The following is a 10681-nucleotide window of genomic DNA, read 5'->3' on the forward strand; positions in this document are numbered from 1 at the left end:
ACCACCTCTGCTAATGAACACCTTTGAATTTTACACATTCTGTTTTTAAACATGTCATGGTTTAACCCCCAGTCAGCAACTAAGCACCACTCAGCCACTCACTCACTTCCCCCCCACCTAGCGGGATGAGGGAGAAAATCGGGAAAAGAAAGAAAACTCATGCGTTAAGAACGGTTTAATAGAACAGAAAAGAGGACACTGATAGTGATAATGATAACACTAATAAAATGACAATAGTAAAAATAGAAGTATTAGAATATACAAGCAATACACAATGCAACTGCTCACCGCCTGCTGATTGACACCCAGCTAGTCCCCGAGCGGCAATCTGCCGCCGCCCCACTCCCCAGTTCCTAAACTAGATGGGACGCCACATGGTATGGAATACACCGTTGGCCAGTTTGGGTCAGGTGCCCTGGCTATGTCCTGTGCCAACTTCTTGTGCCCCTCCAGCTTTCTCGCTGGCTGGGCATGAGAAGCTAAAAAAACCTTGACTTTAGACTAAACACTACTTAGCAACAACTGAAAACATCAGCACGTTATCAATATTCTTCACATACTGAACTCAAAACATAGCACTGTACCAGCTACTGGGAAGACAGTTAACTCTATCCCAGTTGAAACTAGGACAAAACAGCTGAAAACTGTTAAACACTTAAGCAGCCTTAGGAACTCAATTTCCCAGGAAGCATGAGTTGGAACCAAACTTAAAATGAAGGGCTTTTAGCTGACGTACATTCAAGACAGTCCATTTTTGCAGACTCCCACATTTGAGGCCTATTACAAAGCTCTAATACCAAGTCTGTGTGAATAAGCACCCTGGCATTTGTTAAAGAGCCTGTCATTCAAAACAAACCAAGCAAGCAGCAAGTTAGAATTAGCATCTTATTTAATATGAGCTACTAAAGGAATGATACTAGAAGAGCTGCTGCACAAAACAGAAGCACTGTATGTTTGATCCTTCACTAAGATAATGGCACAGCAGTGTAAAAAATACAGAAAATTTTTGTTTACATGTCCAGTTCAGACAGGCACATCGTTTACTCAAAACCAGGAATTTAAAAATTGCGTTCCTCCATAATAGAAAAGACTTCTATAGTATAGCTTGGATATGCCATGTGCCCTCTGAAACCAATAGTAATAACTTTCCATTTTATGGGAAGAAATTAAATTGAGTGCAAGACCAATTGTATATGCAAAAATCTTTATTACTATGATGATAAGATGTCTACAAATTCCATGCCATAAATATTTTATTTTCAATGGGTAAAACTGGACACAGGCTGCAAGGATTAGGGTCTCAGATTCTAGTACTGCCACCATAAAAGTCTATCCCTAACTATTCAAACTATGGGCCACCCAAAAGAAATAATACAATTTTATGATCACAACAGCTAAGAGTGAAGCCATCAGGTCAATCTTATCTCTGACCATACTTCAAGTAACATAAGCAAGCACTGACAACATTTAGACTTTGTGAGCCTACCACTATTTTTGGTTTCTATCTGAATGATCATTAGAAATACTCTAACAAGTAAGGTAAACACTAAGACTGTAAAAATTGTTCACTACTTCCTTTAAGTACTTTCTAAACATGGTTTCAAAGTTTCATTTCATCAGCTACCTGTGTAGTGTCAAGACAGTACAGATTAGACTTGCTATATGAAGACAACTCATGAAAAACATTTTCACAGGCATTTGAATGACAATTGGATTGTCCTTTTGATCCAACATCTACGTTCTCAATATGAAAGTTTCCTTTTCACTTCTCGACACATGTGAAATTAACATTAAAAATAGACATCAACGTTAACAGAGGTCATGCTGAAATTTTATGACTGTCAATTTTGTGAAAGCTGCATGATGCCTGTTTTTACTTAAGGTAAAAACAAATAAAACCCCAACAATCTGGCAACCCATTTATGATTAATTCTGCTGTAAATACTTATTCACTACAGGCTAAAATGTTGAAAGGCCATTAAAAAGGCCACTAAAACAAGTTCTCGCTTGCAGTAGGCTTTAAAGAAAAAAAAACACCTTAGCAGGTAGGTATTTGTGTTCACCATCCTGTGAATGTCAACCCTTGACAGGATTACTACTAAATTCTACTACTACTAATTATTCTACTAAATACCGAGTCTTTGCCTAGTCATCGCCTATGCACACTTCACATCACAAAGCAACAACCAGAATGAAACCATTTTACATTGGGCAAAAAAAGTCTGGTCCAGGCAGCTGTTCCACACAGCAATGTTAAATGGCCAAAGAAATCCTTGCTTTCTCACCAGAAATGCCCTGCAGTGCCACTGCAGACAGCCATTCATCAAAGGCAGAGGGGACAAAAATTATCCCACAAGAAACAAAGCCACCATCGCCTGTGAAAAGATTTTTTCAGAATCTACCACTGCAGTCTCTGCAGTACCCACTGTCCTGGAAATTAGGACTTCTGCCTGCTTAGTGTTTAAACCCAGATCCCAACCATGAAGATTTGTCCCTAGGTGAAGAACGGAAAATCTTCCTAACAGCAAGTCCATTAAAGTTTTGGAATCCTAGGAGCCACTTTCACTTAGATACATTACGGGTGAAAACACTCCATTAAGGTAATACCCTGCTCTGTGTCATCTGTTCTTCCTGGTGCCCACAACTGAAGCTGCTCAACCACTCTTATTTCTGCCTTCTTGTAGCCACCCTAGACCACGGTGAAGTCAATTATCTCTTTCCAGATCTCCCATGGTTCCTTCAGTGATGGCAGGTTTGGGGTTACTGCACTGCTGTTTGGGGACAAATTGTTGAACCCTCTGTAGCTCCCTTGCTCTCTTTACCCCCAGCCCACTTTTTCCAGCACCTACAGCAGGGTAGGCCGACCTCTCCAAAACATGAGACTATTTTTGACAAAATGTCATCTCAAGAACAGAGACTCTACAGAACATGATTAAAACTAGAATATGAAGTGAAGCTATTAAAATAACATAGTAATTACCTGAATGTAGTATTACTGTATATATAATTATACAGACCATTAAATTTTTATTTGATCAAAACAGAAGTGCATGCACTTAAATTTGCCTCTCAACAGAATTTATTTTACTATAATGGGGCAATTCTGGGTTTTTTTAATATAAATAAGCTTCTAATAGCAAATCACAGCTCCTTTTTAATAGTTTAAGACCAGATTACCATTCCTTGCTACATAGTACCAGCAAAACTTCTAAAAACAACCAGCAAGGTAGTATTTTTCCCTCCATACTGACAAAGAACCAGCACTGACACACATTAAAGGGTGAAGCATTTTAAGCAGGCTTACCTCAGATTCATCTGTTGATTCCTCATTAGATCTGGTTTCCTGAAAATAACACAAAGAACAATGGGGAAATTAGCTAAGTATATAACTGAGCAGTATTTCCCTTTTTAAAGTACTTTTTAAACCTTTATTAAGAAACAGAAGACAAAGCGGAAGCAACTCAAACTTCAGTTTCCATCCTTTCCATTGACACCCAATTTGTGCTTGCACTTGCAATCTAGTGCCACACTGACACTCAGTGGCACCGATCGACTGTGATACTATCATCAGTTACCCTAAAAGAGCGTGATTGGATCACCTGAGAATCTGTCCCTGTGAGAGCTTCCCTCCTTCCAGAAGTAGTAACAAGTTTTGCAAAGCAACTGCCCATGTCTTGACTTGCAAGGCAGAATAGCATTCTCATGTCATCCACAAACTAGCTTTGGTATTCAACTATCCAGCTGTTAATAGGCTTATTTTAAACTTAAATAATTTCAAACTATTTTCCATAGAAATCCAGCATTTAATGACACTCCTTCCCATTCTCCGTCAATGCAAGCCACGTGGCTTTCTCTTGCCTTTGAAGCAACTGTACCTTTAAAACATCTCTCTCTGGCAAGACAATGATTCTTACTGTCCTACAAAAAAAAATTTTGTAAGTAAACTCCTGCTAATCTCTCACCTGTCCACTGAGAAAATCTGCTGATGCAATGCCTCCTCAAAGAGGTCAGCAAAATGAAGATTTACTTAACGTATTTATAGTTATCAATAGCAATAAAAGATTACAACTAATACGCTGACAGTGAATGTAAGCATTTTAACAACGAAATATGATATAAACAAAGAACAAGCAAGAGAGAAGGCAGCATTTCAAATCTTATGAAGTAGTATTTGGACAGTAAGATAAATAGATATAGAATTTCACCAGAGAAGGCAAAAAAAGAGACAGTTACCAACAATTTAAAGAGAAATGGAAAGAGAAGAAAATTTAATGCACTGACAACCAGTGTAATTTTTAGTTTATCACACTTATTTATTTTGTGTTCATAAAATGCACTGATTGTGACCTCTAGGCAAAAAGCAAATTCCTCCTTTGCATTAGTGGAGGTTCACCTTTACTGACCATAATGACCATTGTGACAGATGGGGAAGAAGAAAAGCAGCATTTCTACTTGCTCGTCAAAACTCAGTGCAAAGTGTTACCATGATTACTGCCATCTGTTTCCTCCACTTTACTCACTACAGCCAGGTCCACCTCTAAAACACACATACCATAGAAGGGTATGATATGAGTTGGGAAATTGCAAGGAGAAAGAACATGGGCATCAAGGGAAGATGAAGAGGGAGTAAAATCCTGGCACCCTTTCAAGATTAGGTTTGACTTTGCAAGTAAAACTATTTGTCCATCAGTCTCATAGTCTCTACTCACAAGATGCAGTTACCTTTCAGGAAATAAAAATTTTGTTGCATATAACCTTTGTGCATCTTAAAGTCTACTTAACAATACCCAAATGAGGACAGAACTAAAATATTGTGGTTTAACACTGACAGCCTACTGGACAAGCTGGAGCAACACACAAAGTCCAATGCAAAATATCACCAGATTCCTTGTAAAAACACCTGCCTTTCTCTCCTGAATACCAAGAGTTGCCTACTCAACTCCTTAATAAATCAAAACTATTGGCACTACCATTTTGATACAATTCATATAGTTTGTAACAACAGGATAATTCTTTTTTAAAAAAAATAAAATCTCTTCTGCCAAACAAAATAAGCAATTACAGCAAGTGACATTTTTGTTGGTACACATGAGACTTTCTAGTGCAGCTACACCACTTACATTCCACACCCCACCCACCCCCCCACCCCCCGCTTCTAATTGCTTTGGCTATTCAGAACATAAATGTAGGGAAAGCCAGTGACGATAATTTTCAGGATGAGTTTGCTGTCTAACACCACGCAGACTCACACACATGCAGGGTGGAGTAACAGCCCACTTGCTGTTACAGCAGCTGATCCTTTACATCCACCTGAGTCACTTAATAAAGATTAAACTGAGTTGCAAGTTGTTATGTGCGAAGGCAGCCTTGGAAAATACTGGCCTACAAAATCAGGGCACACTGGAATTTGATTCAAATAATCAATCTGTTTTGATTTAGGATATGTAAAATGGTATTCCTAATGTATTCACAAGCCACTGCAACTGCAGCTGCTAAATTTCATAAACAGCATACAAGTTCAGGAAAATGCTTCATGGTCTTTATGTTTTACTGCAGAAAATAACATGCAAAAATTCAGAGGGAGTCTTGGCTTGGGAAAGAAATGCAGAAACTGTATTTGTGTTCTCTGACAAGAACCTAGCTGAAGGTGCTTAGAATTGACGCTTACCTACTAACTCTGCTAGCAACTTACTATGAAAAGTTTTTTGCCTGATTTCTCCCACCTGCGCAGGCAAACTGGAAGAGTAAACTGCAGTTATGACTGCCCTGGGGTTTTGTTAGGTTCCTCTCCCCTCCCTCCAAATGCATGAGGGGAGAGGATTATCTCCCACTTCTACTTTTTAGTAGCCTTGTAACTGTGAGAAGGAAATCACTCACAGGGCTTTGTAGATGACCAGAATCCCAAATCATGTAGGAATAGCTGTCATTGGTAGGTCTTAGACTCTAGGGGAAAATCAGCAGTACACTTCAGCCAGCTGGCAAATGCTGTTGCTCAAACAGCCTAAGAATGGATAAAGGGAACACGGATGAGGAAACCACAATCTCTCACCATTATAATCTCCCACTTAGCAGATCCAACATAACTTCTCAATAAATTCTTAAGCTGGTCTTCCAATATGATGGATATAGGGTTTTCCCTTCCCTGCCTTTACAAACATCAGATGCTATCCACTGTATGTTTAGGCCCATTACTTAAAGCTGCTGGCAGGGGAAAACCGTGAAACTTGGGTTTCAAAGAAACCTACACACCCAACATACACATCCCTCAACAAGGGCAGGCATGCTCCCTGCAGGAAATAAACAGAAATGAGTAAGGTAACTTTCCTACCACACTCCAAAGATAACAAAACACAGGCTGTTTTAATCTATTATTAAACAAAAATACTTGTTCAGAGTTGGTTTTACCCTGAGAACCTTTTCAAATGCTGCCACAGTTAAAAATTCAGCAAACCAGGGGATAAAGCCTCCCCCAAAGAGGCCAACCCCTCCCAACAAAACCCCTGATAGCAGGGAAAGTGGAAACCAGGTGCCAATGTGCAATTAAGCCCAATTCCCTTGAAGTAATTCTAAGACTCTCCCACCTTTAGGCATTCAAGACAGACAAGCATCGAACAGCTTAGCTGTGCCTCAAAATCCTGGCTCAGCAAAGAAACATTCAGAAAGTATCTGGAAGGACCGAGAACTTCACTTCTTGCTTTTACTTTATTTTTCTTCCTCAGGAAAGAGCAGTCTAGGCAGGGGGAGCTTTAGGAGGACACCCACTTCAGAGAAGCACGGGTCACAAGCACCAAACTCCTCAAATTTTGTCCCAGGAGAAAACTCCCCTGTTGAGATGAACTTGCTCATGGCCCTTGTGCCGCTTGGTAAACGATAGCTTCTCAGTCATTTCAGACGGACCCTTCAGCTCTTTAATCCCGGCTCTACAGCGGTACCAGCTGTATTTCTAAACCCCCCCACCCAGCTCCCGGTTTCTGCATCGGGTGTTACCCAAAAAGCGGAGCCGTCAGGGCTCGCGCCGCCTCCCCCGCCCGTCTATCAGGTTTTTTAGACAAAACCCCACAGGCAGCCTCGGGCAGCCCCATCTGCGCAGCGCGGCGGGGGAGAGGAGGCCTCCCACCGCCGCCTCCATCTTCTCTCCTCCGCCCCGGCGCAGCGAGGCTCCAGCCGCCGCCGCCGCCGCCGCTCCCGTCCCGCCGCCGGCCCTCGCAGCCCCCGCCGGGCTGGCTGACGCCCTCTATCCCCTCACACACGCGCTGTCCCTTCGCCCCTCTGCTCCCCAGGGCCGCCCCGCTCCCCGCCACGCTCCTCGCCCCCTCCGGCGGGACAGTGCCCTCACGGCCTCTACCTTCTCCTCGGCTTCCGCCATGGCGCGGCCAGGGAGCTATCATGTGAGGGGCAGGAAGCCGGCGAGTGTGGAGGCACCCTGGGAAATGTAGTTTCGGGTGTGCGTGGTTCCCCCTCCCCCCCCCCCCCCCCGTGCTTTTTTTTCTTCTTTGTTGTTGTTGTTGTGGTTGATTATTTTGGGAGGTGGGAGTGGCTCTTGCCTAGCTGTGGGTATGGTGCCATTGCCTTACAACCTACACCAAGGGCAGAGGCAAGGCTGGGCCCAACAGGAACGACACATCCCAGTCAGGTTTTCCTTCTGCCCTCCTTAGCTGCAAGTGAGAAGCTTTTTAAGCTGAATTCCTTCGATTCCCTTGGGGAGACCTTTGTACACCCAGCTGTGATGAGACTGAAGGCAGCCACCGTGGTGAATGAGGAGATGGCCTCTGGTTAGCGAGGGTTTGGGTGTAGCTGAAGCTGAGAGCCACTTGCAGCGTATCTGTGTCCGCCGACATGTTGCGCACTGGACTGCCAGTTCTCCAGGACAAGGCCCGTTTACTGGGGCTCATCTGAGCTGCACTTGGTGGAGCACAGCTCCAGTTTCCATTAGATCCTCAGGTGAGATGTGTAGCGGCCTCTGTTCTCTCTGTACTTCTTACTTAATTTGTCAGTATTGAAATTGCCCACGTGCTTTAGTGTCTGGAGAAGGGTTTTAGAAAGCCTAAATATCTTTCTACAATTATAGGAGCTGTTGCATTTTCTCTTTTACAACTTTAAACCAAGACTTGAACGCCTTGCTTGCACCCAAATTACTTTCTTTATATGTTAAAAATAAAACCAAAGCTATAAAGCAATAGGCAGTACTTTTTATCACTTGGGTTTTGCCATTGGACCTATTCCAAATCTAAAGTGGAGCTACAGTGTTAATGTACCCAGTCTCTACCCTTGGGATCAAAGCCAAGAATTTAAAAATGTGCAGGTCAACTTTGGCAATGAAAGAGAAATCTTCGAATATTATACTGGAAGACCATAAGGCCATATGGTTAAAGTTAATTGCAGAGAGTATTACCTTGGATATGAAAATCATGTATATCGTTGCCATACCTTTAGAAACTAACTGCCGGAATTTTGACTGAGAAGAGACAGAGCTGTCCTTTAAAATCACACTGAGATGTTGACACTGGGGTGAGAGAGAGCTACCAAAGTTAACACCGTCAGTACAAGAACATATTAATATAACTATCATTAATGTATTTCATTTGCAAATGACATCAGAAAACCTCCTTTTTTGGTCTGTTACCAGATGTCTATGGACCACCAGGGTACCATGGCAAAGGAGTGTGTAAATGTCGTCCTGGCCATATAAGCCAAGAGATACCTATAGAGAAGGAGATGTTTGGCTGCCATTGTACAATATATTGTTAAGACCTCATCTGGATATAACAGTAAATTTCAAGTCACCTTTGTTGCAAAAAAGATGAATTCCAACTGGAAGGGGGCGAAGGACCACTGAAAAGGTCAACAGAAATTTAGGGTCTGTTCTACTGGAGAAGACTAAAAACAAAGAAGGGCTTGGCTTCTTCAGTCTAGAAATAAAAAAGAGCTGAAGAGGAAGAAGAGCTATTAAAGTAAAAAGTATGAGATCAAATAGGTATCAGCTATTTTCAGTGCATTTAGGCTGGAAATGAGAAGTAGATTCCCATGTGTCAGACGTGTGGTCCTCAGAAGAACCTTGGCAGAAATTTAACTGATTTCAAGATGAGACTTAATAAACTTATATAAAAGATTGTAAGAGATGTTTGCTGACAGCTGTGTTGCTTATCCAGAGAACTCATTCCAGTCCCATTCTGACTTCCTTGAATCTTAGTCCTGTTCAAATCAATGAAAAAAGATATTGTTGCTGTCAATGGAGACAGGATTTGTCCTGTAGTATGTAATGCACAAGCTATCTTATCTGGTACTTGGAGACTGTGTATATCTAGTGAAAGGAAGACTTCCCACACACACACACACACACTTTCAGGGGAAGAAAAAACAGTAGAGAGGTTTTGGGTTTCAGGGTTGGTTTTGGTGGTTTTTTTTTTTTGTACTTAACAGAGACATTTTGTGGCACTTTTTAAACTGGAAGGAACATTAATAACTGACTTTATAAATGCCAAGAAAAACAGAGTATAAGGGAAAGGGTGGCAGATCTTGTAAACTCTGCTATTATAACAGCTAACAGTGCACATTTGTTAGAAGCAGAGCAGTCAAGGAACAGCTGTTCTTGTTTTCATTGCACATAGAATAAGTGGTATAAACAATGTGATTTACTTACAGTGTGCTACTTACTTCTGGCAGAAATGCATAAAACTAATTTTTTTGCTTGTTTAGACTTAAGGTATGAATTCAATCTGCCATGATTATAGGTTTTTATTGTGTCAGGAAAATTTAATATGTTGGCATCTGATTCTGCCATCCCTCCCACACACACCCTCCAAAAGTGCTGAAAGCCATCAAGAATGTCAAAGTTTTAAAATCTTTCAGCACCTCCCGCAAAGCACTCAGCATCCTATGGACACAGGCCTGAGAATATCCCAGTCAACCTTTGGAGTTAAAAAAATTAAGTGTTAGGTCAGCATGAGTGGAAAATATAGCACTGCTTAAGGGAAGTAAATGTTCTGTCCTAACCATAAAAACTATTCTCTCTCACTGTCTGCCAGCACATAGATCTGAAGTTTGGATTAAGTCAGTTTTACAAGAGAGAGAGGTTTGGGACCCCTGGTGCAATTATGAATGCTTTGAACTTTAGGTAGAGCATTTTGGCTCAGATACATCTCAAGTGATAGGCTGGCTCTACCTTATCATTTAGTTTTAACTCGGTTCACTGAAAATAGCACTCTTCATAAGTCTTTTTAAATGAAGATTTTAGCTATATACCATGATGCTTTTAATGTTCATAGTGTCTACTTTAATGCAGAGCTTCCAGTTGATGGGAATTCTACAGGACACTTCTAACAGGATGCTGACACCCCCATCCAGCTTTCTAAAATTCAAGTCTGTCAGGAGTTTCTGATTTATCTTTCGCCATAGAAATCAGAGTTATCATTGAAACTTGGACCTTGACCAGCATGCAGATTCCAAATACTGCTAGAATTTTTATCTCTTGCTTTAACACACTTTCTCCTGACTACTGTGAAACATAACAAGTAGCAAGTATCCATGCCATTTGGTAGAGATTATTGTATTTCAGTCTCCAAGAGCTCTCAGTTGCTTTCAAGTAGGACTGATTCATCCAACAAAATATTCAGCTGGGTTATCTCTCGCCACTCTCGCCACCACTTATTCGATTAAAAAAAAAAAAAAAAAGGCGGTCTTG

General features: G+C 41.4%; 1 protein-coding gene across 3 annotated transcripts in view; it reads right to left on the minus strand.

Annotated features, from left to right (window-relative positions):
* Nucleotides 1–7398, minus strand: part of VPS41 (VPS41 subunit of HOPS complex) — a 115837-nt gene extending 108439 nt beyond the window's left edge. For 2 of the 3 annotated variants that reach the window (XM_049816475.1, XM_049816473.1), the window contains exons 1-2: nt 6582–6929; nt 3305–3343 (exon numbers count right to left, since the gene is read on the minus strand). In XM_049816475.1, coding sequence (XP_049672432.1) covers nt 3305–3343; nt 6582–6608 — 66 coding nt within the window. In that variant the 5' untranslated portion in view covers nt 6609–6929. Of the gene's footprint in view, nt 1–3304; nt 3344–6581; nt 6930–7345 lie in introns of those variants that run through there. The other variant, XM_049816474.1, reaches the window with a different exon arrangement.
* Between the last annotated feature and the right edge of the window lie 3283 nt (nt 7399–10681).

This window comes from Accipiter gentilis, chromosome 14 (assembly GCF_929443795.1).
Source record: "Accipiter gentilis chromosome 14, bAccGen1.1, whole genome shotgun sequence".
Taxonomy (NCBI): Eukaryota; Metazoa; Chordata; class Aves; order Accipitriformes; family Accipitridae; genus Astur; species Astur gentilis.